Source organism: Crocodylus siamensis, chromosome 11 (genome assembly GCF_052110815.1).
Source record: "Crocodylus siamensis isolate JL-2025a chromosome 11, ASM5211081v1, whole genome shotgun sequence".
Lineage (NCBI taxonomy): Eukaryota > Metazoa > Chordata > Crocodylia > Crocodylidae > Crocodylus > Crocodylus siamensis.
In genome coordinates this window covers 10,593,823-10,620,341 of record NC_143405.1, presented here as the reverse complement: position 1 = coordinate 10,620,341, position 26,519 = coordinate 10,593,823, and the positions used below count along the sequence as shown (strand labels likewise).

General features: G+C 56.8%; 1 protein-coding gene across 1 annotated transcript in view; it reads left to right on the top strand.

Annotated features, from left to right (window-relative positions):
• The window catches only part of ENG (endoglin), a 37,261-nt gene extending 10,962 nt beyond the window's left edge, over positions 1–26,299 (top strand). Inside the window, exons 2-15 of the mRNA XM_090021788.1 lie at positions 2,861–3,021; positions 10,426–10,557; positions 13,357–13,549; positions 14,131–14,296; positions 14,696–14,834; positions 16,063–16,234; positions 16,985–17,130; positions 17,398–17,538; positions 18,243–18,281; positions 18,976–19,098; positions 19,862–20,110; positions 20,645–20,714; positions 24,193–24,294; positions 25,154–26,299. Of these exons, the coding sequence (XP_089877914.1) occupies positions 2,861–3,021; positions 10,426–10,557; positions 13,357–13,549; positions 14,131–14,296; positions 14,696–14,834; positions 16,063–16,234; positions 16,985–17,130; positions 17,398–17,538; positions 18,243–18,281; positions 18,976–19,098; positions 19,862–20,110; positions 20,645–20,714; positions 24,193–24,294; positions 25,154–25,272 (1,952 nt within the window). The 3' untranslated portion in view covers positions 25,273–26,299. The remainder of the gene's footprint in view (positions 1–2,860; positions 3,022–10,425; positions 10,558–13,356; positions 13,550–14,130; positions 14,297–14,695; positions 14,835–16,062; positions 16,235–16,984; positions 17,131–17,397; positions 17,539–18,242; positions 18,282–18,975; positions 19,099–19,861; positions 20,111–20,644; positions 20,715–24,192; positions 24,295–25,153) is intronic.
• Positions 26,300–26,519: the final 220 nt, after the last annotated feature.

Sequence of the window (26,519 nt, the reverse complement as noted above, 5' to 3'; positions counted from 1 at the left end):
CAAGGCAGTACAATTTAATTAGCACCTTTTCCTTCTTTGCCTCTTCTTCATGGCCTGCCTGCAGGAAGCGGGTCTCGACCTGCAGCACAGACCCTCCCTCTGACATTCACACCAGGGGCAGGGGACTTTCACCAGACCCTCTCGCACACGGGGTATTCCCTGTTGGAAGTACTGTTTCTACGCTGAGCTGCAGTCAATCCCAGCAGGTACCAGGAGCATGTGGGAAAGGGAACATAGCAACTGTCTGTGGTTACCCTGTCCTGTCCAGACCAGCCTGGGCAGCATTTTCCCTTCCTCTACAGCAAGTATTCGGTCAGAAGGTGCCATGAGCTAGGGGCACTGGGCTGGCTGTGGGGGCTGGTCCTGCTAGGATCTGGAACTCAACATTTGCCCAGACCAGTAGCTGCTGAGGCCTGTGTGAAGTGACTTGTCTCATCCTGGGACCATATTACCCTCATCCCTGGTCCCTTTCAAGCCAGACCTCAGCGTTCCAGGGTTTGGGTGAAATGGAAGAGCTGGCTGTTATTTTTTCCTTCCATGTGTTGTGGACCGCACAGTCTTGTTAGGAACCTGGGGACTGAGAGAAACGGTCCAGAAGAGAAGGGTTAGTTCATCGACTGCAACGTCATCACAGCAGAAACAAGCTCCTGGGTTAAGAGCATGGCTTCTAGCCTTGGCTTCTGCGTCAGTCAAACTGGGGCTGACCATTGCTGCACCCCGGCAGGCTGGGATCTGGTAGCTTCCCACCCTGCGTGGCCGGTTCTTTCTCGTGGACTCTGATGGGCCCGTCTCACAGCTGGGTCCATAGCAGTCAGTAGCCCTGCTTGTGCAGGTGACCAAGGTCAGGCTCAGGCTTCCAGCCAGGATCCCACTCGCATTCCCACTTCAATTAAATACTGCTTGGTTTGTTTGAATCACCCATTGTTACTGGCTCCTCAGTCCATACTGCCTCCGTGTCGGGATGATTTGAACAACAATTTTTGATCTTTCCGATTTCCGTGTTGCAGACCCGGGTGTGCGTGTGCATGTGTGTGTGTGTGGGGCGGGGGTGGGGGTGGAAGCAAACATCCTCTTGGGCTCAATTGTTTATAAAAGGTATAGCATGATTTTTGGCAGGAACTTGATTGCAGAAGGGACACAGGATTTTCCATACCAGATCACAGCTTCATTGAGCTGGGTCTCCTACTTCAGGTAGTGGCCAATATGTGATACTTCAAGAGGAAGTTTAAAAAAAATCCGCGGAGCCCTTGGCCTGCTGTGTTACGCTGTGGGTGTGTGGGTAGCACATGTGTGCATGTGCCTGTGCATGTGTGTATATGCCTATGTGTGTGTATACGTGTATGTGTGAGTGCATGAGCATGCCTGTGTGTATGCACTTGGAGTTGGGGTTGCTGACCACTCTGGCAATTGGCAGGTCCCGCCCTGGAGCCTGAGGTTCGTTCCCCGTCGCTGTTGTGATCTGTGCTCTTCCCTGTGCGTTGGCACACCACTAGCCCCCAGTGGAAGGACTTTGTCCTTCAGGCCAGACTTGTGTGGCGGGCCTGTTTCAGCAGGCGTCAGTATTTCACCTTGTGAAGTGCTGGATGGGCTGTGACTAGGAAGGCAGCATGGCCTCAGACAGTTGTGCTCCAGTCCTAGCTTTGCTCTGAGACCTTGGTGCAGTCACTTCCCCTCCCTCCTGGTCTGCTGAGAGCAGGGAGCCTTTGGGGGCAGGAAGGCTCTCTCTTTGTGTGTGCTCAAGGCTTTGCATAGCAGGCCTCACATTTGACCATGGCACTAGAATATAACATGCAGGAACAGGTTTGGTGACACATGTGGCTCACCAGGTCTTTGGAGCGTCCTGTGTTACCCTGCAGGGACCCATGGCTCTGCAGGCTGCATCCCTTCCTCCAAAAGCCGACTTGCAGGGAGTAAGGTTGCGCTACACATAGGTGCCCATTCAAGGAGCTACTCTTTCAGCCCAGCAGTGACAATCTGGCCCAAGGAAACCAGGGCTCAGTTCCCAGGGGTGACCAATGACTGAGACATTACAGCAGCCCAGGTGCAATGCAGAGATCGGCCTGTACTTGGCATTTCTGGACTTGCGATGCAGAGCCGGCATCTGAACAGTTTTGCTGTTGCTCTTCCCTGGAGCTGGGCTCTGGGCTCGGCTGGCCAGAGCCCAGCGATAACCAGTGGGGCTGCACCAGGAGTAGAGAGCGATCTGCCACCGCATGCTAGCGATCAGGTCTAGCGATGAAACACTTCCCAGACGGAGCACCCCTGACTGCAAAGGCACCATACAGCCACAGAGAAAGGGTGGAGCTGGGCAGAAGCACTGGCCATGGGCTTGGTTGCTGCTGCACTCGCTGAGGAAACCTATTCGAGGGCCATGCTCATGCCCGGTCCATCTGTCCTTCCTGGCTTCCTTCCTTCCTGTACTCACAGTGTCTTGAACAAGCACGTCAGGGCTGTGGTTTCTGTCAGAGCCAACTGTGCTAGAAGTGGGGGCTGCCCCTGCCCCCCACTCCTCCCTGCAACTTCCAGTGCAAGGCCGATGTCTTTCCTTGGCTGCTTCTCACTCTCTGGGCTCAGGCACCTTGCTGGCTGCTGCTGCACCTCCTTCCTGCATCCCTCTCCTTTGAGCACCTTTTCCCTGCACTGAGTAGACAGTCGCCTGAGAATCTCTCATGAGCTGCAGTTCTCTCACCTCTGTGCCCGAGACCTTCCCCTTGTCCAGCCCCTTGGTCCTCCTGCCCCTTGGCTGGTACCCACAGCCTTCCCGTCCTCCCTGCACTCCGTGCCCCCTGGGGCTTCCCTTATCACCATTCTCCTTCAGGATGGCAGCAAGGCGCCTGACTTTGAGCTGCTTCCTCTCTAGATCCAGTGAGTACTGGTGCCTGCACCCTACAGCCAATCAGCCTAAATTCGGATGTTCAAGTGTCTTACACAACAAGCAGGACTATCAAAGGATGCGTGAGCAACAGCACTGTGGGGAAAGACCGGGAAGTCCACGTCCTCAATGTGAAAAGCTTGACAAAGGTGAGTGATTGTGGGACTGGGGACCAGGGTAGGAGAAGAAGCATGTCACCTCCTTGTCACCATCCATCCTGGGCGCTGTCACTGGTCTGAAGGCTGCATCTCCCAGGACTGGATTACACCTGCCCAGGCACAGGGGGATGGAACGACCACCTTGTGAAGGATCCTTGATTTATGGCGGCCAGTCTGTTTCACAGCTGGGCTCTGTGCCACCGTGATGGAAACCGGGTGGGATCCCCAGGTGTGTCCTCTGCTGGCTGAGGGGATGCAGCTAAAAGGGGCTGGTGCTGGTGCTGGTGCATGGACCATGCTTTGCTCTTTGGAGAAGGGGCTTGCTTCAGCTGGCAGGTGAAGAAAGGGACAGTGTGGGGTTGTACCAGCATGGACAGGATAGGGCTGCCATAGGGAGAGATGCACATGGGCTTGGGGGTATCGCAGCTGAGGTCAGGAAATGCTCGGGCTAACCAAAACAAGAAGGTGCTAATTCTATTGCCCACAAAGAAGCAGCCTCCATCCCTACTGGGGCAGCCTGTCCAGCCACCTCCCAAAACCCAGGGTCTGGATGCGAGTTACTAATGTCATGCTAAGCACATGCTCCAGACTGCTTTAGCACTGAGGCCTGTTTTTGCCCAGGCTCTCAGCTGGGGAGGGCACCGGATGGCAGGGGTGGCATTATGGATCTGTTATTATTTACAACCCCTGCCACCCACTCAGCCCCTTTGAGCCACATCCCCAAGCTGCTAGGGCAGGGTTGGCTCTGACCTGGGTGTCTTTACAGACCATCAGCGATCGGTTGGTAGCTAACCTGGTACCTGACAGTGTTTAGCTACTGCTGGAGCCCTAGTCTGGCTTGAGGGGCTCAGCCTGGGGTGGGGGCTATGCAGGGGAGATGGGTTCCCTGCATTCACACCTGCATCACCAGTTAGACTGACCTTCCTTCCTCCTGGTTTTCAGTGTGGTAGGAGTCCCCAAGATGCACCGCTGTGGTGCTGCTCTGTGTCATGCCCCTTTGATTCACTCCCTGCTGCTAAGGCACTAGAGCAGGCCTGCCTGGGTTTTCCCAGCATGTACTTGTACAAACACAGCTTGGTAGAGATGTGGAAACGGGGTTGTGATGGCAAACCGCGCTCTTCAGAGCCAGAACGGGCAGCGACACACCTAGCAGGCTGTGGCCAGGTAGACAGGGCTTTGCACATCTTTCTTTGGCTGTGCTCAGAGACAGGATGATCCTCTGACTCGATCGTGGGTCTGTGTCAGAACAGTCCTTCCCGTGCTCTGCTTTTTAAAAACATGTGCACCAGAATTGGTCAAAACTAATTAATGGAGACCCGTACGCAGTCTCTAAAGGGGATGTCAGTGGTAACAAAAGGTGCCATCCTCATAACAGGCCCAACCACAATTGTAGGAGCTTTGTAGCCTATGTGCCTCAGCCCTTACCTTACCCCTGGCCCAGTCAGTCCTTGCTTCCTCTGCTGAGACATTTGACTTGGAAGGGAAATAATTGATGCTAACTATGCTCCGTGGGAGGGCTCGCAGTTCGTCTGAAGTGCTTGGCACATGTCTCTCATGGGCTGCAAGCCCTCATGCATATATCTGCCAGCTTTGTTTTTATGGTATATGCAGGCAGTTAAAATGACATTTACAGGCACTTCAGAGGGCAAGAGTCTCGTAAAATGTGCTCTGCTTCCTGCACATAAGAACAGCACTGGATGGAGAGCAGCAAAGGGGGTGGGGATCAGGAAGTGGGTGTGTGTGCGCGTGTGTGTGTGTGTGTGTGTGTGTTTGATCTCCTGTCACCCTCATGTATGCAACTGTGATAGAAAATGCCACAGACTTGGCCATGTTTTAGCTTTCCAACCACGACCATTTCCCTCCAGCTTAAAGATCTGAGGAGCAGGTGGCATTTGGGCTTTCATTTGGCCTCGAGCATTTTTTAACAGCATGGGTTTCACTACCCTGTTGGGGTCCTGTGAACGATTTTCCCTCCCACCCTTAACTGAAACCATGGTTTTGTTCTGCTTTCTGCCAAGAGGAGGGGGCCTCATTTTTAAAAGCCACATTTCTCTAACTCAGTGTAACCAAAGCTACATCAAGTCCGAAGAGGTTTTCTTGGAGTGAGATCCCGCACAGAGTTTTCAGGGACAAAACAGATAAAATGCAGCAGACGCAATTCTAATATTTAACAAAGCAAACAGGCCTAAAATCACCCAGTTCCACTAGTAACCCTGAGCCAGCTGTTTCCGAAGTGCCTTGTCACTTTTGGAACCAAGAGCTTTTTTTATGTCTTCTTGTCACTTCAGATGCTCCTTGTTTGGGTGTGGGCTTTGAGGTGCTTTAAAAGCACGATGGTGCTTTTTTCAGAAGGCATGATGTCCTGATCCTGCCTTCTGAAAAAAACAGCTCCCCTGGAGGTCTCTCAAGCCAGGCGTTCAAAATCACAAGTCCCTTTTGGCACTAGAGGCTCAGACCCTTTGAATGGGTTCTACGTGGCTTATGCTTCCCATCCTTGCTTGGGATCCAGCAATAAAGGCCAGTGGATGCAGATGTGGGAGCCTATCCTGAGTGACATAACGCAGTAAATAGTTGGCTTGTCAGTGCTGTGTAGCAGCCACTACCACTCCCAAAGCTGGTGGTATTACACTGGGGTAAAACCACCTGGAGCCTGAAGAATATGGCCCTCACCACTTCTGCAGAGAGCTCAGTTCCTGGTGAGACATGATAAACACTTCTTGGGAGCTCTCAGCTGTTGCATTTGTCTTCGATCCAAGGGCCTGCGTCCCATGCCAGGCAGCTGGGGTCTAACCGTGGTCCTGCGGTCCCGAGCTCTGCATGTCCATGTGATAAGGACCTTGGCGGGGATATCAGTCAGGGCGATGGCATTTGTCAGTCACACAACGCTGGGAATCTTTTATTGCAAGTCACAGCTGGGCTGGGGAAGCCTGGCTGTGAGACTCGTATCCCTGCCAGCCATGTTCCTCACTAGGGACTTGATTATAAGCAGCATGAAGTCAGTGAGAACGAGACAGATGGATCAGTGTGAAATGCTTGATTCTCAGAGGAGGATTTCCTGCTATATTTCATCTGAGCCATCCTCCATGTTGGGCCCTTTGAGCCGGACTGTCAGCTCCTCAGCACAGGGGCCGTCTCCTGCTCCTATCCTCGCTCATGGAGAGGAGGTGGACAGCTCCTTATGGCCTTTTTCTGCTATAGCTCATTTGTAGGGACTGTCCTTTCCAAAATGAGCCCGATGCAGCAATGTCCTGCTGACAAACAGGGATGGAAAGAATGTTCTTCCTGGTTAGTTATTCTCTTTTAATGTGTAACACGCAGGCAAGTGTTTATTGCCTTTTCCTGCCCTAGCTGTAGTAGCTAACTGATTGCCGCTGCCCCCATCTGCTGGATTCAAATCCATTAGCTCTGGAGCTGGAGGTCATTGGGTTCAGGGTGACAGAGGGTCACTGCAGAGGAAAGCATAACTTGCTACAGCAAACCACGGTGCCTAAGACTGCAGACACAGCTGATGCTGCCCCGTGATTCCACCCAGCTCCGCTTCCGATCGCCAGCTTCTTTTTTTGTGTGGGTGGGGCTGGACGGCAAAGGCTGGAACTGAAAGCGTGAGGTCACACCAGTGTGAGGACACTGAAACTGCTCCGGATTCAGAGGCCGAGAAGGATGGTTGTTTATAGACATATGGAGTCGCCACTAGCAGCCTTCCTCTCTCCTTCCTCACACCCATCTTTTCCTGAACTCCTCCCTTCAGCTGATTCTTTGCAGCAGCATCCATCCTTCAGGCCGCTCACCTTAGCATTAACAATGAAGTCAAAGAATCGTAGAAGAGCTGGGCTGGCAGAGCGTGCAGGAGGTCACATCTAGCCCAGTCCCCTGCTCAAGACAGGACCATCCCTGTCTAAACCTTCCTAGACAAGCATTTGTCTAACCCGCTCTTGAAAACTTTGGGAACAACTAGCAGGCACAGTGACCGAAACATCAAAAACAACCTTTAACTTGGGAAGAGCAAAGCCGAGGGAATAAGGCACCATCAATGTCCTGTCACTGCAAGGCTGGAAGTAGTTTGTTAAAATACACTCAAGAGACCACGTGCAATTTCCTCTACATGGGAAGGAACTGCTTCCTTCTGAGTTGGCCAGGGGCTCGCCATGCTAAGCTCCCAAAATAAGCCCTGTATGTGTTCTTATCCCAGACTAAACCGTGTTAACAGGAAGCCATAGCAGAGGTTCCAGGAACAAAGCGCACCCCGGGTGGTTTGAAGAAAAAAGATCAAGAGAAACAGATGGCAAAGTCTCCATGTGCATGAGGGAGGCAGCCAGGCTGAAGGCACAAGGGCTGCCATCTCCGCATCCTGGCTGCTTTGGGAGCCCCAAGATGCAGTGAGCAAACTACACAAGAGCCGCAGCACGACACATCCCAGGGCAGGGCGCAGGGCTCCTCTGCTTCCTCTGGAGTCCCATGTCTGCCGACTGGGCGGGATGTTTCTGTTGTCCATTGTGTGCAGCGGGAGGAAGGCTGCTGGGCTTCTCCCCTTCGCCAGGCTTTCATGGGCCGTGCTGCCCGCTCAGGGATGCCAGAGCCAGAATCCTTCACTGGCGTCAGGCAGCCCAGAACCATTTAAGGCCAAAAAGGTGCATCGCTCAGCCCCAGCCTGGGCACTGGGAATCTGCTGAGCTGAGCCCCCCGGCCAAAGGGTCCAGAAGCACTTGGAGCTTGGGGCAGAGAAAGGGCTTGTGCTGTGGAGTGAGGAGGCTGCAGGCATGTCAGCTGCGAGGTTTTCATGTAGAGGAGCTCATGTCAAGGGCATAAGAGGGAGAGCTGTCCAGGGCCCAGCCATGTGCAATCCAGAGGAGGTGCTTTATTGTGGGTGAAGGACACAGGCCACCTGGAGCCTGGGCTGCCTGCTCCAGACTACAAGGTGCAGTCATGGGCGGGGATAAGTGACTATGCTTTGGACACTGAGCAGCCTCCAGATGGTCCAAGCCAACCTGACTACATCGTCAGTGATCGAGCAGCTGGCAGGGACTCTTTTCAGTCTGACAAGCTGGGTGTGTTAGCCCAGGCTCCCCAGGTGCAAGCCTGGTGATTGCAGACCAGGTCTGAGATCTCTGCCTGGCAGAGCTTTGGGCCACATAGACAAAGCCCAAGCGACTTGCCCACCTAGTCGATCCAGCCCCTTCTCCCAGGTGTCAGGTTGATGTCTGGCCCTGCAGACCAGCCTACTTCTACAGAGAAGCCTGTGCCAGAACCTGGGACCCCAACGGGGAATAGTTTAACTCTGGAGCCACATCTGTCCCTGTCCCCTTGACAAGCCAGGAACCAGGAACAGTACAGCTGGGGCCCTGGAAAGCAAGGTCTGTGCAGGCTCGGTCAAGGCTTCAGGAGGGGCCACATGAATATGCTCTTCCGCACCATCTCCCTTAAGGCTGCTGCCAGGCACCTGACTGTGAAGGAAGGGCCAAGGCAGGAGCAGACAGCTGGGATCCCGCTACAGGTGGGAGCCAGGCCTTTGTCATGGCATGTAAATAAATAACCCAGACTCCAGCCCCCGCATCTGTTTGTGCACAGAGGGGCTGATGTCACAGCCACGGCATTCAGACAGCTGGCACCGTGCCCCGACTGCGAGGCGGGGGAGCCCGAGTGACCAGGCTCCGCTTATAGAAGAATTACTGGAAACCAGTTTCTATAAGCAGATCCCCATGAAAAAGGCAACACGGGGTAAAATAAAGCCTCCCGCCACTCTAGAGAAGAAGAACAATGGCCTCTGGAAAACACACAGCAGTAAAAATAGAAGCAAGCCCCTCCTCTTCGCCAGGCTGTAGGGCCCTGCCAGGGTCCCGGGGCCACCCACAGAGTAATACTTACTGGATGCCTCGTGGCACCGCAGGGCTGGGTACAGCAGTGCATCGTTATCCACAGCTTGGCTGGGGGAGAGCTGTTGCTTGTTCCTTTCCAGTAGCTCCCGATAAGATCATCCTGGTACAGGCAGGGTGTGTGTGTACAATGTGCGGGAAACTCTGCCCTGAATCACCCAGCCAGGAGCCCAGGCACCATCAGCTCATCAGCATGGGGTCAGGGTGGACTGACCTGTGGGGAAAGCCCAGGCCGCTGCAGGAAGCGGGGGCGATGCTTCCTGAGTCGGTGCTGGGCAGATGCCTTCAGGCGGTGCTGGGGCAAAGGCCTGTGCTGCTGGAGGTCTCCTTTGTCTACCTGTGGCTGCTATTTCACCCAGGGTAATTTTCCACTCTGGACCTTGCAGCAGGGCTTGGGGTCCTGCAGTAAGGCTGTAGGATGGTGTCTCCACATGCAGGGCCTGAAATCTGGAGCAGAGTCCGTATTGCCAGGCTTAAATCATCACTCAGGAGCCTGAATCCGGGTGTGGAGGATGCTCTCAGGGCAGCCTGGTCAGAAGCATCACCACTGAGCAGAGCGGTGTCTAAGGGGGCCAGGCCATGGGAGGGTAACACAATGGCAGGACAAGATTGCCACAGGGTCATTCGTGCACATCTGGATGGGCACCGTCTAGTGTAGGGGTGGCTAACGTGTGGCTTGGAAGCTGCTTGTGGTGTGTGGTTGCCAAACAGGTTAATTTGGCTGGTATCATGGGCCTGAACAGAGGAAGCTGGACTCTGGGTGGGCCACAGCTCCAGGCAGAAATCAGGGTGCCTATGATCCACCACTCCTGTGACTCTTGGTCTCCGGGAAAGCTGCTCACGTACCTTGTGGCCATGCTGCGGCCTGGGGGAGAGGGGATTGGAGGAGAGGTCTGGGGACTGATGCATGGATGTTCCCAGCTCTTCTGCGCGAGGGAGCTCCTCGCCCCATGGCCTGGGTCATGCTCCCTTCAGCTAGGCACAGTCAGGGGGCAGGATTTGTGACTTTTCTCCCAAAGGGTAGAGCTGGCCTCTTCCCCAGCTTCAACAGAGAGGAGTCTTTGTCCACGGAGTGGCCGGCCAAAGGCCAAAGGCTCCCGGACAAGTCTCTCTTTATTCAAGACTTTATTCAGCAGACCCCAAATGCTCTGCACCTACCCCACTGCGGAGAGGAGAGGTTGTGCGTGTCTGGGGCATACAACCCTTCTTTCCAAGGGCAACACTTCCCCAACCTGCCATGCACAGCTGTGAAGACCCCCAGCTGAGGGTAGAAGTGGCACCTCTTGAAGTACAGGCAGCAGCAGGCACCTGCTGCCAACCCCTCATTCAGCAGCTAGCCCTTGGTGTGAAGCCCCTGTATATGAAGACCCCAGATCCTGCTGTGTTTGCCTCTTGGTTTGTTCTTTTGCATTCTCTTCTTTCGCAATAAAAACCCCACCTAAAAGGTGCCCCGTGCATGTGATGCTGCCCCATGTGTTCCCGGGTGCAAGGAGTTTGAATGACGTCCTCCCATTCCTTCCCTCAGGATCCGTTCCTGCACCTGAGCGTGTCCCTGGAAAGAAAGGCCCCCGAGAGGAAGGTGGTGTTGGCGATCTACTCCAGCAAGTCTGGGGTCGTGTCTCTTCATTCTTGGCCTTTTAAGGAGTCCTCCAGACAGGTGAGAACTGCGCCTCCCAGGGCTGCACCTGCGAGCGTGCTGGCAGCGCTGACGAGACCACCCCGACCTTCAGGGCAGGAGAGGGCAGAACCACAGTGAAGCGTGCTATACTACAGGGAGGGAGGAAAGGGGTAGGTAGAGTGGGGAAAGGAGCAGGGCTCCCATGTCCTGCTGTTTGTCTCGGTTGTCTTCTGTCTGAGAATGGGAAGCAATCAGCTGGAGGCCCTGGGCGTGAGGCTGTGCCACAGCCCTGGCAGGGAGAGGTCTTGGCCAGCTGGCTGGTCTCCAGCGCTGCAGCTGGAAGTAATCTCCCAAATTCCAAGGGGAGCCCCACAGGAGCCGTTACTACCAATAGCAAACAGCAGAGGCTGGAGCTGGCATGTGAGCCCCCACCGGAAACCCCAGCGCTGCCCCCCAGGGAAGAAGGAAATGGCCCAACTGAGCAGCAAGGTCCTGCCCCCTCCTCCCAGTCCCCCTTCACCTACTCTGGGGTATCCTTTGTGGTTGGAAGGGCTGCAAGCTCCCCAGGAGCAGTGAGTCCATTGGCCATGCCCACCGCAGGCACGAGGGGCAGCCTGGGCCGTGGCATGTGTGGCCGGTCCCGCTGCCCCGGGTGCACAGAGCGGGTAGGTAGACAGAGTCTCCATAGAAAGGAGACTCATGCAGCAAGCGGGCAGACAGAGTCTCCCTGCCCAGGACCTGTGTGGGAAGGGTGCACTTAGCCAGGTGGATGGGATGGGGCCATGGGTGAGCAGGGAGCTGCGTCCAGGAGTGGAGGTGGGATGTATGGGCAGAGCCAGGGCCAGGGTGGTAGTGACAGCATGGAGCCAGGTCCCAGGCCCAGGGCAGTGCCATGATCCACTGCCTGCACGTCCCTGTGATGGGCGCTGGTTCTGCAGGCGGGGGCACGTGGAGAGTGAATCGTGGCTCTACCTCGGGCCCCAGCTCCGTGCTGTCACGGCTCCACGATCCCAGCCCCACCTGCCCATCCTGCTTCCAGATGCCGCTCCCTCCGCCCCCCAAGCCTGCCGCCTCGTCCTGTCCACCTGACTGAGTGCGCCCTGCCCACACAGGTCCCAAGACACTCTCCATGGAGACGCCAGGGCTGGGGCTGGGATCCCTGGACGGTGATAGCACGAGGGTCCTGCTCTGTTCCCAGGTCTATTAAGCTGCCACTTAGGAAGTTTTGTTGAGCTGCTACAGGGGAAGGTGAGGTGCTGCCCTGGCCTACAACAGCTCACCAAGCTCCCTAAGTGGTAGGTTACTTCAACCCAAATCACTGCCCCTCCTGCCTTAAGGTGTCTTTCTTGCAGTTGCAACCATGTGGCAGAGCCTTACCTGAGCTGGCCCTGGACTCCTGAGCTTAGGTCTCCATTGCAATGTACCTGCAAGGACCCCAGCACACGCTGACCTGATGGGTGTCCGTGTGGGTTGTGAGATGAACTGCCAGCTCATCAGCCTGGGGCACCCAGACACTCTCTTCCTTCGCCAAGAGGCTCAGGGGGTGCAGAGTGGTGCGGCAGAGCCAGGGAGATCTGCCCTTTCTGTCGCCACTTCTGTCCTGGCCAGACACCGGGCTGAGTCTGGAGACGGGCAGCCATGTGCTCAGCCTCTCAGCGCGGGGGCGAGCTGGGGTCCAGGCTGCCTGCTGCAGCCTGGGCCATTCCAGTGGCCGGCCCAGCATGGCTCTCCCCAGCTTGCAATGAGCTCCAGGGACCCTTCCCTGGCAGAGACAGGCTGGGAGCATTGGGAAGGGGCAACCGCCCGGCTACAGAGACCCTCCCCTCCCTGGAGTAAGCGATGCAGTTTTAGCTCTCTCCAGTGCCCACCCATGCCACGGGGAAGGCACTGCTGGGGGCTAGGCAGGTGCTGCTGCCCCCACGATGCCTGACACTCATGCCACTGGCTGAGCAGGCAGGACGTGTCTGCAGTGTCGGTGTCCAGCGAGAACACCCCCTTCCTTCCCTGCCACTTGGAGCGTGCCTGGCTTCCTGCCCCCCCTCCCCAGGCTGTCCCTACACCTGCCCTGGGGGCTCATTGCTGTCCCTGAGCACCCCCTCCCTGTGGCTCCAGGGGCTGGCTGCTGTTTGCCTCCCCGCCCCCCTGCAGCCAGTCGGTGCGGGGAGTGACGCACAGGACTTGCAAAGGCTCCTGCTTCCTCTGCCTGTTGGAAGGTCAGGGATGGGGCTTGGCTCCAGCAGGCTCAGCCAGGGCTGCGAGCTTTGTTAGCAAAATAAGCCTCCTTCCTATTTGTGTCTAATAATAACATGGGCTGACAATGGGGGAGGCCGGGTGAGGCACTATTGGATTGAGTGCTGCACCAGCGGCTCCGCTGCGCACTGCCGGGGAAGCGAGCCATCAGCCTGGGTCTCGCTCACTGCTCCTGTCCTCCCTTGCTGGGAAAAGATGACCCGAGAAGCCAGGGGAGCAGAGAAGCTGGGCACCAGCTCCTCTGAGCATTCGTGGAAAATCCCCAGGCCCCACCAGCTGATGCAGGCTTCCTGGTAGGCCACCAAGCAGACCCCAAAGGCAGCCGGCATGGGTGGTCGCAGGCTGTGGGTCTGTGTCTGAGGGGAGAGGAAGAAACAACCATGCTGCAGGGCTCAGTTGTCCCCGAGAGGGGTGGGCAGGGCCAGCTGCGGCATCCAGCGCAGGGGGTATCCAGCAGCACCGATTGGCACTGTCCTTGTTTCTGCTTGCTGGAATGCCCTGCGGGGGATGAGGCGCAAAGTCCTTGCAGCCCCCAGGAGACCCTCATGGGACTGTTGTATCTCAGAGCCTGTGTGTCCCCACTCCCAGGACTCAAAACAAAATGGCATAGTCCGTGCCCAGGTGCTTATCTTCGAAGACGGTACCGAAGCAAGACAAGGAAATGCTCCTCTGTCCGACAACAGTGAAGAGCTCGTGAAATGGGCAGTTACCACCTATGGGGGCATTACATCCTACACCGAGCTGGAAAACCCCCGGCATATCCTCTTCCGTCTGGGCGAAGGTAGGTCCATGAGCCTCTCGCAAGCTTCTGGCTGGTCAGACTCACCCACGGGCCAGGCTAGGAGCTGGGCACGCTGCAGGGGAGCAGCAAGAAACCATCCTCCCTGGCCAGACATTGTCCAGGACCGAGGGAGTTCAAAGCAGCCAGCCCTGGTTACAGACTCAGCCCTGGGCTTTGAGGCTTAATCAAGACAGGGCTGACTTTCAGTTAGCTCTGCAGACTTCCTCTCAGCAGTGCCCCAACAGTGCCAGCAACCATCTCTGCAGTGTGATCTTCCTCACAAGCACTCAGAGGTGGCATGAGCCATGTCTTCTGTGCTGAGCCCAGCTGCACTGGGGAGGTGGGGGCTGCCACAGGCAGGATTCCCTGGCCCCTGGCCACCCTTGTAGCTTGGAGCCCTTCTAGTTACAGCAGAGAGGAGAGATGGGACACCTCTGTTCTCCTCTTCTGTACCCAGTTGCAGGGGGTCTTATGTCATGTCTGTGGGACCAGGCCCCCCCAGAAGGAGGAGGAGGAAGTCTATATACGGCTCCGCAAAGCTTCCCACACTAACACCAGTGATTCCTTTCTCTCCCTTCCAGATGCCAGCAGCCCCCCTGACTGCCATCCTCAAGCAGGCTTCAATGCCCGGCACTACCTAGAGGCCGAGCTCTTGTCCAGTGATGTTAAAACCTGCACCACCAACGAGATGAAGGAGAAGGAGAAGGAGGCTCATATCCTGTGGGTGCGGGGGCCAGAGGACCCCAGGTAACCACTGGTGTGGTCTGGCGAGGAGGAGGCAAAGCTCCTCTGTCCAGTCTCCAGTGATGGGCATGTGTGTGTGTGTGAGTGATCAAGAGAGCCATGCATACAGCTCTGCAGTGTTCACCCATGTCAGCAAAGCTAAGGAGTTGCCCTGAGCTTAGCCAGGCAGTGGCAGATGTGAGCCAGTGGAAGAGGCCTGCCCTTGGTAGGAGGGTGCATACAAGTCGGGGATGCCTCTTACAGCTAGTCCTGGAGATCCCCATGCCAGCATCCAGGTGTGGCCTTTGATAGCTGCCTACAGGGAGGACCAAGGAAATGGGATATTAGTGTGCCGCCCACTAATAGCGCAGGGGGTGCTTGGGCCCATGGTCACTGTGGTTCATTCTGGGGCTTGTTCCATAGCTCATGGGTCACGGAGGTGAACGTGGATGTAAGCTGCCAAAATGGAGAAGTGCCACAGAATCTGCAAAGGATGCTGATCCTCCAAAGCCAGCCCAGCATGTCCTGGCTCCTCAGCCTACAGCAGGACATGCAGATTATGGTAAGGCAGTGATGGGCCCCCTCACACGTCTTTCATGGCTTTTCCTGCAAAGCACTTCACCAGCTGGGCATGGGGGCTGCTAAGCTGGGACACAGCAGCCCCTGCATGTGGAAGGCAGGGGTCTTTCCAGAGCACCCAGAAATGCTGTGGAGGGGGAAGAGGAGCTCAGAGAGGCAAAATATGGCCACACTGGCATTTGGCTGGAGCTCTGGGCTTGCCATCTCACTCTCCAAGAAGCAGCAGGGGACATGCACAAATTACCAGGAGCCTAGACCTCTCTGCTGGAGCTTGGTCGAAAGGTGCTCCTCTGAGGCCTGCTTTCCAGGCACCAGCCCTGCCTGATGCAGCCTAGTCTGTAAGTCCCAAAGGGACATGGTACAAGATGGCAGAGGCTTGTTCTGAGGGACAGATGCCTCTCACTGAGGCAGCAGGGGCCCTTTCTGTCAGAAGCCCAGCCTCCGTTTTGCCAAAGCCTTTGGGCTCTGGTGGGAGCTGGTCCTGGCCACCCCACAACGCCTGGGTCCTCTCAGTCTCCGTCGCTAGGCTGGGAAAAGGCACCAGGAACGCATCCCTCTAATGCTGCTGCTGCTGCCCCTGGCCCTGGGGGGCTAGCCCAGCTCAGCATCTTCCCAGGCTGTTCCCCTTAAGGAAATGGATTGTATGAGTCCGGGACGTCTTTGCTACAGTCCTGTCTATGTACAGTTTGCCCCCAGAGTCCTGCTCTCTTGACCACAGCAGGACCAAGGAGTGGAAGGTAATTCCCTTGCTCAGAGCTGCCAGGCCTGCTTTCCCGCCAGTCCCGTGCCCCCAGCATTTCTCTTGGCTTCTACACACAGACTCAGGCAGCTCCAGCCGTCCAGGTTTGAGCCCCTGCATGTGCAGTCTGTCCCTGAAACCTGCCCTCCATCCTCTCTGTGGTGGTTTTGCTTGGGCCTTCCCCTATGAGCTAAAGCCTTGGGTGTTTCTATTGTTTCCGTTATCATTAAAAAAACAGGCGTTTTAAATTGCTCTTTTGTTCAACATGAATGAAGGGTGGTTGTCTGCCCCTAGGCTCCAGCAAGGTCTGCAAGTGCCCATAGATCAAAGACAAGTTGGCAGTCACCAGCACCCTCCCACATAACAATAACTGTTGGCTCCATCTTCCTCCTACCTTCTCTCCATCTTCTGTCTCTCCTAATCCCTCCTCTCTAATCTCTAAAATCCCAAATCTCCTACTCTCCTCCCTCAGGCATCTGGGAATTACACTCTCAGAGCCATTCCAATCAAAGTTGCTGGAAACAACCTTCCCAACACGGAGCAGGGCTTGATCAACAGGGTCCTGGAGATGAATTACAGCATCATAGCCTCGTACCTGGACATCCCTTCTGCTAGTAATGTGACCATTCGGATACAGAAATGTGGTGAGTCTGCAGAGATGCTCCTTTTTGCACTGTCCCTTAGCTTGGCTGTTGGCCAGATGACTGGCTTCCCAGCAAAGCCACAGGATGGCTCGGGGCTGCAGAGTCTTTCACCCTGAAGCTCCTGGTTCAGCTGAAGTCACTGGCCTAGGTGTGTAGTGACTGAGACGTGTTACCATCTGCTGGCGCCTGGGCAGCTCACAGGAAACAGTCGATGCCAATAGTCCAAAGCCCAGTGGGGAAGTGTCCACGGCACAGCAGAATTAGTACGATGTGCTCCCCAGATTAGCAGTGTCGCTAGGTTGGTCCAGGATTGAACAGGCCCTGAAGTAAAGAGTGCAGTCCCCTGCCTGCCTCCAAGTTGGCTCCCTGCAGCTCGGGGAGTGAGACCTTTGGATGTTGCAGGGTAGAAGTTTATCCTATTGCTCCTTTCTTTGAGGATCAAGAGAATTTCACCAACTCTCAAGACAGTCCCCCCACTTCCTCCCCCGAGCGCTCAGAAACCCCACAGCACCACTGAGCCCAGCAGGATTGCTTCTGCGCACGTGTCCCACTGCCTACAATGGGAGTTTTGCCTGCCCGGGACCAGGCCTTTTGGGCATTTCTCCTGCCTCCTCGGGGCTGCTCTGGCCATTGGGCTGGCATCACCCCAGTGGGTTCATCTTGCCAAATCCCTGCAGCCTCTGAGCCATCCAAGACACTGCTGCCCCCGTCTCTCCTTTCTCAGTGCTTCTCTGGTGTTTATTTCTATAGCACCGAATAATGCGATCTCAACAACAACAGCAACTGGACAGAGTGTCAGCCTTGAATCAAAGATCCGCTCAGAGCTCAACCTGATGAAGCCATGGAAGTGTACGAATGACTCCATTAAGATAGTCATACCCAGCTATCTCATACCTGTGAGTGGCTGGGATGTGACTGAGGGCTTGGTGGTGAACTGTGGGAAGGGGGCAGCACATTGTGGACCTGGGCCTTTGGGTTCTGTTGACTCTGCCATGCAGAGCCCTCTCAGACCATGGGACCCAGACACCAAGGGGCAGAGGATTTGGTCCTGATTTTCCCCAAAGGAGATGGGAGACACACTCCAACCAAGTTAGGGACAGCCAAGCTGGCCTGGGATTCTGCCTCTAACAGCTCATGAACACAGAGGTATCTTTTGCCCATAGGGTTTAAATCTGCCCGTCAATGAAGTTACGCTGCAGGACTCCAACTGCAAAGCTACAAACAATGGGTCCCAGTTTGTGCTGATGAGCCTTCTGGAGAAATGCTCCACTGTGGTGAAGGATGGGATCCATGTCACAAACAAGGTCAGCAAAACCTACCCGGGGGCTGCTGCTTGCAGTCTCACATCAGGGAACCTCCCTGCCACCCCCGTCCTTGGTATAGGCCCCTAGACCCTCTGCCTCCTCCGGCACATGGATTCCTAGGCTTTAGCACTTGGTTGCAGTCCTGCCTGCCTCTCCCGGGTACATCATCTCCACTCCTGGTTCAGAAATCCCACGTCACTTCGTGGAGCTGTCCGAACCCACTTTTGCCCCAGTGCACACAGTATGCGACTCAGTTCCACTCTGGGCATTCACATTTCCTCTCTCCGGTTCTCCCTACTCCATATGGGTTCTCAGCACCATGTCAGCAACTGCACAAGCCTGATCTGGGAGGGCTGAGCACCCTTAACCCCCAGTGACTTCACAGGAAGTTGAGGACGCCCAGTGTTTTGCACTGTCAGAACCGAGACTTTGTAGAAAAGCAACCCGCTGCCCCTTGTGTAATGCAGAGGCGTGGGCAGCAAAGGCTACAAGTCTCAGCAGGCAGGGCTGCATATGGAACCAAGTGGCTAAAAAGCACCTGTCTGCTGGACACCTAGCCCCCCTACCTGAATTAAGTGCTGCCACACCTGACACGTGTCCCATGTCACTTCCTGGGAACACAGCGCTCAGGACACCCTCTCCTGTGTCAGGCCAAGGAGCCATCCGCAGGACCCTCACGCTTCCCTTTCTCCTCTTGTCCCCAGCTGATCCTGACACTGGTTTCTCCTCCACAGAAAATTCAGGTAAGGCTGTGATTAGGGAGGTTTCTCTCTTTATTTCTTCTCTTTCCTAATTCCTCTCCCTGCTGCTGCAGAGATGTCTCAGGAACTAAAAAGCTTTCTTAATCTCTCCTCCCCTGACAGGGTTTGTATGATAAAACCCACCCAGAGGGACGGGAAGGCTTTTGTGTTTATAGAAATCACTGAGCTGCAATGGTAGTAATGCAGCAGAGAGCAGTTTGGGTCCTTAATTCTGAGGACCGTGGTGCTCAGCACAGATCCCCCGCAGACTGTAGGAACTGGCTGCACAGAGGTCAGTGGTCTGGAAAGGCTGGGAAACTTGTAACCTACTGCCACATCCCCCCAGCCAAGCCAGCTGTCAAGTTGGTGGTGCCAAGGGGCACACCAGGCTGTGGGACCTGGAGCAGGTAAAGCAGGGAACGTCTTGGACGTGCGCATCTCCCACAGGGAGTGACTGCCTCTGGGACCGTGTCTGGGACAGCACTTGGCAGCTGGGGCAAGAATCCAGGAGTCTGGGAGATCCTACCTCCCCTCCCTCCACCCCTTTGTGCATGCCTATATGCCAACTCCAGGAGACAGGGTTCCCTTTGGGAGGCCCACGACCCATCACTGTGACTCCCCGGAGACTGGGTGAATCCAGCACTGCTCCAGTCTGAGAGGTTGCCCTGTAGTTCATCCCTGTGCCTTTCCCCCACAGGTACCTTTTGTGTGCCAAATCCCTGTCCAGGACCGAGAGATGTCTCTGCAGCTCTTCCACGACCCAGAATTCACATCGCCTTCCACTACCGTGCTGGAAACCAACAAAGTGGCCTATGTCCAGGTACTGTGGTTTCTCATACAGGGACTGCAGCCAGGCTGCAGCCTCGCTGGGCTGCCATGGCTCTGTGATGTTCAAACCCATACAGCAGTGGCTTTGCCTCAAAAGCTGGGTGGAAGTCCTCTTTGGGGTCTGACACTCGATTCCATTAGAGCTGCCCTGGCCCCTTGCCAGGGTGACAGTCTGTCAGAGACCCACGGCAGCTCTGGCCAGAGGGGCTACAACCCCAGGCCTGGGCACGCTGGCACAGCAGGGCGAGGTGCGGTGGCAGGACTGTGTGATGGTTGGGCCTGGCTGCAGCTCAGGACCCAGACTTTCCGGCCGGGGTGTGGCGGGGCCAATTCCAAAGAACAGGGCTGCAGATTAGGACTGAGCACCCCACCCCCGGCAGCTCCCTTTCCACTCCCACTGACTTCTGGCTCCTTCAGGGATGAAGAGAATCACTGACCGAAGGTGCAGGGCAAGCCCGAGGTGGCATACCAGAGAGCTCAGAGCTAGGTCCTTGGTGACTCAGGCCCAGCCCGTAGCAGAGCTGACCTGTCGCGGGTTGGGCTGCAGGGGCCATGCGCAGAGAAGCAGCCACCCAGGCCAGTGCTGGAGCTGGCAGGTGGGGCCTGGGGCTGGAATCCTCCCTGCTGGCGCCTGTGCTGCTGCTCCCAAGCTAGGCTGGAGCAGGCCCATGGGCTGGAGCCTTTGACTTTGCTCCCTCGTGGCTCAGGCGGCAGGAGGGAGCTGAGCCCCTGCTGACCCACCTCTGGCTCTGCAGGTGCAACTTCGGACGAAGGACAAGCCGGAGCTGGAGCAGCTGGAGTGCCAGCTGGAGCTGGCTGGACAGAAGCCTCTGCCCCTGGTCAAAGACAACAATCCCTGGGACCCCACAGTGAAAATCTTACAGCCGCCAGAGCCCACTCTGGACAGAAAGACCCAGCGCTTCAGCTTCATCTACAGCCCTGGAGAGCACCAGCAGGCTCCCCCGACTGCCATCCTTCTCTGCAGAATTGCCCTGCAGTACAATGTGAGTGTGGGCTGTCCCTGCTCCCCGGCCTAGTGGGGCCAAGACACGTGGCCTTGCCCCTCATGTGTCAGACTAGGACACGCACCATCCCACCCGCCCAGGAGCCATGAGAAGAGGTGCCACCAACCTGTCCCATCCTGCCAGGTGGAGCAGCAGCTGCCGCCTGTGTGGTGCCAGGCTGCTCGTATCTGGTCCCAGAGACTGCACAGCATGTACACCAGCCAGCCTAGTATGCCAGTGGGGGTTTAGCCCCCCACACATAACTTAGATTGGGTTGCTGTGCTCAGGCAACTCCCCTCCCCTCTTCCAGCAGGGTCTCCTGGCCCAGATCCTGTGACTGATCCAGGAAGGATCTGGCTCCAGAGCTCCCAGTCTATGTGCCGTGCCCCAGTGGTGGGGGGGGGGGCATCCTCTGTGGGTGACATCCTGTGTCCGCTATTCCCATCACCACTGGGAGGTTAGGCTGGCTCGGGCTCTCTTTCTGGACCAGGGTGGGAGCTGCACACCTTACCCCTTCTCTTTCTCTTTTCTCAGTCTGGGAACAGCACTGTCTTGAAAAAGGCTTTGAAGGTGATGCTGCAGGACTCCAAATTGCCTCCCCAGAGTGAGTCTCCCTTTCTGCCGGGTGGGGGGCACAGAGCTGAGAGCCAGGGTTGCAGCACGTAACTATTTTAGACAGCCATTGAGCTCTGCCTGCGTGTCCTATGTACTGCTGCAGGGTGAGCAGCACACCTGGATCCCTGCCCAGAGCTGACAAGTGAAGGATTACTGTCTTTCCTCCGTATGAAAGCGGCAGTTGGGTCATTAGGGACCAGGGCGAACAGAGAGGAGAGAAATACCCAGTAAAACAGAAGCCAGCCTGCAGGCAAGGACTAAGGGGAGAGCATCCAAGCGGGAGCAGTGCCAAGTATGGTCTTTGTCCCACTGGACTCATCCCGTGTGACTGGCCCTTCGCCTCAGACCACTGCAGACAGCGCAGACAAGGCTGGGAGCAAGGGGAAAAAGCAGAGGATTAGCAAATACACTGGAGGGGGGAACCAAGCCCAGCCTGGTCAGGAGAGGGCAGAGCAAAGCATGTGGCTGAGCGGTGAAGTCCTGCCTGCGGGGAGGGGAGGGCAAGTTTGGGGCGGCTGCATGGAGCCTGTGCTGCCCTGGGGAGCCCATTCAGGAACCAGGACAGCGGAGATGAAAACACGCAGGCGATAACCCAGAGGAAGGGAGATAGGGCCCTGCTTGGTCTGAGCGGGTAGCCCGGAACCGTCAGTAAAGGCTGGTTATCTTTGAAAGCCGCCCCCTCGCCCCCCCGGCTGTGTGGGGAGCAGCTTAGCCAGCCTGGGGACTGGGCTGCGTGGACATGGAGAGTGGGGCCAGACACTGCCTTTAGCATCCCAGAGCCCCAGCACTGGCCTTGCATCCCTTGCATCAGGATTCACCCCAACCCCCTTGCTTCTGTCTTCCGCAGCAAACGCCCCTCACTTCCCTGCTGCTACCCCCACCCTGTGCATCCGCCAGTCCCTGCAGAGCTGCTCCAAGGCTTCCCAACTTTTCAATCTGGCAGGAGCCTGCACTCCCACGCTCTTCCCCACCCCTTTGCCTCCCAGTCCCAGGCAGAGGTGCCCAATGACCTCCCCAAGAGCCCCGTGAAGTGCCTGACGCTGTTGCTGAGGCCCTAAGCTTCAGTGATCAGCGTGAGTGCAGCATGCTCGGCCAGCATGGGCTGTCGGTACAGCCCAGAGCCAAGGGAACCTGGCTGCAATGCAGACGTGAGCTCTGCCAGACCGACCCGAACCGCCTGTGCTGGCCTGAGGCAGACGCAAGGCTTCTGTGCTGGATCACTGAGGCTTCCCCGCCATGCCACATGCCTGCTTAGAGGCCTGGCTCTGGCTGTAAGTCTGGGAAGGAGGAAGGGGCAGACAAGGGCTTTGTCTGCTGGCCTCCTGCAGGGGCCATTAGCACTGTTGCCCTTATCATATTCCTAGCAGCTTCCTTCTGCTTTCCATACCCCCTTCCCTGGCTCCCTTTGCCTTCAGCTACAGCTCCTGTCCTGGCTGCTGTGACAATGCAGAGTGGTATGGTGGGGGAAGGCACTGACCTATGTGCAACGTGACCAGGGCAGGGGCAAGGAGCAGAGATCCGCCATGAGCCCCAGCCAGTGTAAACAGGCCTAGCGCAAGCCAAGACAACGAGGCTGGGAGCTCATGCTGGCAAAAGCGCACGAGGAGACTTGTGGGCAATGACCTTCATTTCCTGCCCTTGCTGCCTGGGAAGCAGCGTTCCTACGCAACTGTTAAACAGCAGCCATGGCCCACCCCAGAGGTGGCTGCATTGCAGTGGTTTGGCAGAGGGAAGGGGTGGGGGGAATCAGCCATTCCTGTTGCTAGTACTTGTAAGATGGTTTTGACCACTTGCTGCTACTTCACCTGCCCCCAGATGTTGGTTTATCTCCCCCCGATGTGCCATACATGGGGCTCTGTCCAGGAAGGGACCCGGGATGTATTTGTTCTCTGACAGATGCAGCCATTCCTGCCACCCTTTGCAATACTTAGCCTGAGCCTCCATGGTGTCTGGTGCTTGCCTGAAAGGCCCAGCTCCTGGAGTGACATGATTAAGCAAGACTTCTGCCTTTTGTCGTAGAACAAAGGAGTCTTCACCTTATCACCCTCCCCCAAACTTGAGAAGTTAAAGGCGTGCATACATGTGTGTGTATCTATAACTACACACAGCTATACCTGTAGACACACACCCTCCCCTCAACCCACCCACCGCAGTATATAAAATATACTTGGCAAGTCTTGCTAAGACCCCTGCCCCTGATTGTGAGGCCCTGTCCCTTGGTCTGGGACCGCCATGCAGCACATAGCTCCTGGCAGAGGAAGATGCCTAGGGAGCCTTCAGGGACTGGGTCTGAGTGTGACCTGCATCTGGCATAGGCCTGTCACCAACAAAGTAGATGACGAGTGCTGATGGGCATGGGCAGGTGATTTCAGCCTGAAATCCTGGCTAAGATCAGGGATGCAGGATGCCCCACTGAGGGGGTCCTGCTCCACTAGCCAGGCCCACACCCAGCCTGACCCCACCAGTGTCCAGCTGCTGCCTCCACACAGTAGTGATGGCTTTTGCAGCTACTCTGCGAGGGCACGTGGCAGTGTTTCCGGTCAGCCCCACACCCCCTCCCAAGCCCATCTTTCCAGGCAACACAGCCCTGCTTCCACAGTCCCATCCCAGCCAGGATGACTTCCTGCTTTCCTCCCACCTTGACTGCCTCTTCCTGCCTCTGTTTGCTCCGTTCCCCCAGGACAGCAGCCCAACAAAGCAAGGAAAGGCTTTGGACATGAGTTTGCCCTGGCTGGGCCCCATGCTGCACATCACAGACATGTGTCTCCTGTCCCCTGGCACTTTGCTGGGAGCAGCCACTGGGCTTAGCCAGAGTGAGCTGTGCCGCTGAAAGCTGCCAGCATTTTTTTTGTTTGTGGGGAGTTGGGGATTGGACAGTCCTGAGACTTGTTTTAGAGGCAAGTCTGAGGAATTGTCATGAGTCAAATGAGACCTGAAGCAATCGCTACCTTGTCCCTTCAGCTATAGGGCAGGGGAGCGGAGGTGCATGCAGGGGGAAACCAGCACTCAGAGCCCATGGCAGCGGGCGCCAGCTGGGCTTGGTCATCCTGTGCCTGGGGTGGGCTGTGACGTGGCGGTGAGGGTTTGGCGCAGCAGTGGCACGCGGCTGCCACACTCCTGTCCACACCAAAGCATTGCAACGCTGGGAAGCTGCTCTCCTGCCAGGCAGCAAAGGCCGCACATAGCCAGACTGCCCCCCAGCCCTGGGCACGACTCGTCCTGCTCTGGCTCAACCAGGTTGTGCTTTGGCTGACTGCTTGCCCCCACTGGGCCTTCTCCTCTCTCCTCTCCTGGGCCACACTGGGGGCAGGCTCCAGTGGCTGCGTGGCACGGTGGGACTGGGCATGGAAATGACAAAAGGGTCTTGCGCTGGATGCCACAGGGAGGGAAGGGCGCCTGGGCACAGGGCGAGTGTTGGGACCAGGGTGTCTGCGGCTCCTTGCTGATGACTGCTTGTATCCCACCAGATCCGGGTCTAGGGATGGGAGCAGTTCTGGGCATCACCTTCGGAGCCTTCCTGATCGGCGCTCTGCTCACCGCCGCGCTCTGGTACATTTATTCTCACACCCGTGAGTACCTGTTACACCTGCTCGCTGAGCCAGGTCCCAGGCTGGGCTGCTCCACAGGCCTCCCCGCCTGGGCCCCAGACACACAGCTCATGGGGACGAACCTCTTGCCCCTGCCCCAAGCCAAGGTTTCCCTCACTCAGGCTCCTCCGTAAGTGGCCCGCTCCAGGCTCAGACCTGCTCCGAGGCCCGAGGAACCTGCAGCCGGCTCCGTGCAACAGCTCTGCTCCTCGAGGGAGGCACTATGGCCAGGCCCCCAGCTAGCACATCCAGCCCAGTGCTGCATGCCACGGAAAATACTGTCAGGCTGTTAAAATCCATCTGGCTCATCTTCCTGAGGCCTCCAGCTGGAACCGATAGCAGCACTGGCAACCCCAAGGCCTTGCTGTGCTTTGGTCTCATGGGATTGCAACTCTTGGCCAGTAAAAGGTCAGAGCACTGCTCCCTGCAACGCTCCCACACTGCGTAAGGAGCCCTGCTCCTTTTCCCCAGGACCCGGGAGGCTGCGCCGAGCTTCCCCTGGTTCCCAGAGTTTATCTCCAGAACACGCCAGTAGCGATAGAGCCAGGCCAATACAACCAGGCAGGCCTTCATCCTGAATGCGTCAGCTGGGCCCTGGATGCGGGGGCAGGATGATTGGTTTTATCTCCGTGAGGAGAGGCCGGTGCCAGGGAAAACAAGGAGACAATTGGCTTAGCTGGGCCCCAAGAGGTCAAGGCTGGAACGAGCTGCCACAGGCTGGCTGTGCCTTGTCATCAGTCACCCAGCCCGCAACTAGTTTTCCCAGATTTTCTAAGGGTGAAGAAAATCCCCTGTTCCCTCCCTCATGTTTTCTACGTTTCTGCCTTGTGATATGCTCCAGGTCCCACGGCCAAAATGCAGCCAGTCTCTGTGAACCCGCCTGCCTCCGAAAGCAGCAGCACCAGCCACAGCATTGGCAGCACCCAGAGCACGCCATGCTCCAACAGCAGCATGGCGTAGCCAGCAGCCTGCAGGGACCCCCTGCCCAGGAGGGGCTGGCAGGGGATCCCCCCACCATGGACCATACCAGAGCCCCGACCAGCTGAGACCCCTGAGCCGGGCAGCAGGGAACTCTAGGGACCAAGAGACTGAGGAGCTGTGGTTTACTGCCCATCCCACCACCTGCCCCTGGGAGAAGCTGCTGAAATCAACCCCCCCTACCCCCGGAGCACCCTGGAGCGGCAGGTGGCCCATCAGAGCACCACCAAAAGAAGGAAGCTACCCACGGCACATGCAGGGCTTGGCTGGAAGTCCAGGTCGGGCTGCCAGCACTGTCCGCAGGCTCTAAATGTGCTCCTGGAGCCTCCAGGCCAGCTCTCCCCTTGCCCCGAGACTGGTCCTTTAGGCTAGTGGTGAACCCAGCTCAGTGCCCCTGCCCAGCCCGTCCCGAGAGCGCTGACTGGTGCTCACCTGCTGCCCCGGGCTAGCTCTGAATTCACAAAGCAGAAGAGACGGGCTCCATCATGGTGGCCCTTCCCCACCTCCCTCGACGACCCTGTCTGCATAGCCTGGCTGTGCATTCAGCTCACGCAGTCATTGAATGGTTATGTTTGCTCCCCAGAGCCCCTGCACCACCCTGGGCCCTGCCCTTCCTCAGGGAACAGCCTGGCACAAAGTGAGCTCGGGAGCCAGCATTTCGGTCAAGCAGAAACACCCCGGGAATTGTCCTGCCTACCCCCTTTGCCAACCCACAGCGATGACCAAAGTACGCCAGCTCCCAAGCCCCACGCACCTGCAGGGGAGGCAGCAGGGGCTGGCACAGCTCTGGTGGAGGCAGGGGGAAGGCATTCCTGCCCAGCCCTGGAAGGAGATGCCAGGGCTGGGGGCAAAGCACCTCAGTTCCCAGCCAGGCTCACGGCCCTGCACCCGTGGCTGGGACTGAGAAAGAAGGGTATCGGCTTGGCCACAGGAAGTCCTGGACCTCTGGGGATCCGACATCCCCCCCATAGCTACTGTATGTATATAAATATATATATATAGAAACCTATCCAGCGTATACAGCAGGTGTGCTGTGTGTTAGCCTCAGCATAGTCTTGTCAGTTAGCAGTGTAAGATGCATCCGTGTAGCAGGTTTGGGGTTTTTTGTCCTCTCCAAATGCCTCAGGCCCCTGAGCAGGTGCTGGCAGCTTGGGAAGGACAGGAGAAAAGCTACTTCCAAACCAATTGAGTAAATATAGTGAAGTGTGGCAGACAGCCCTAGCACCAGG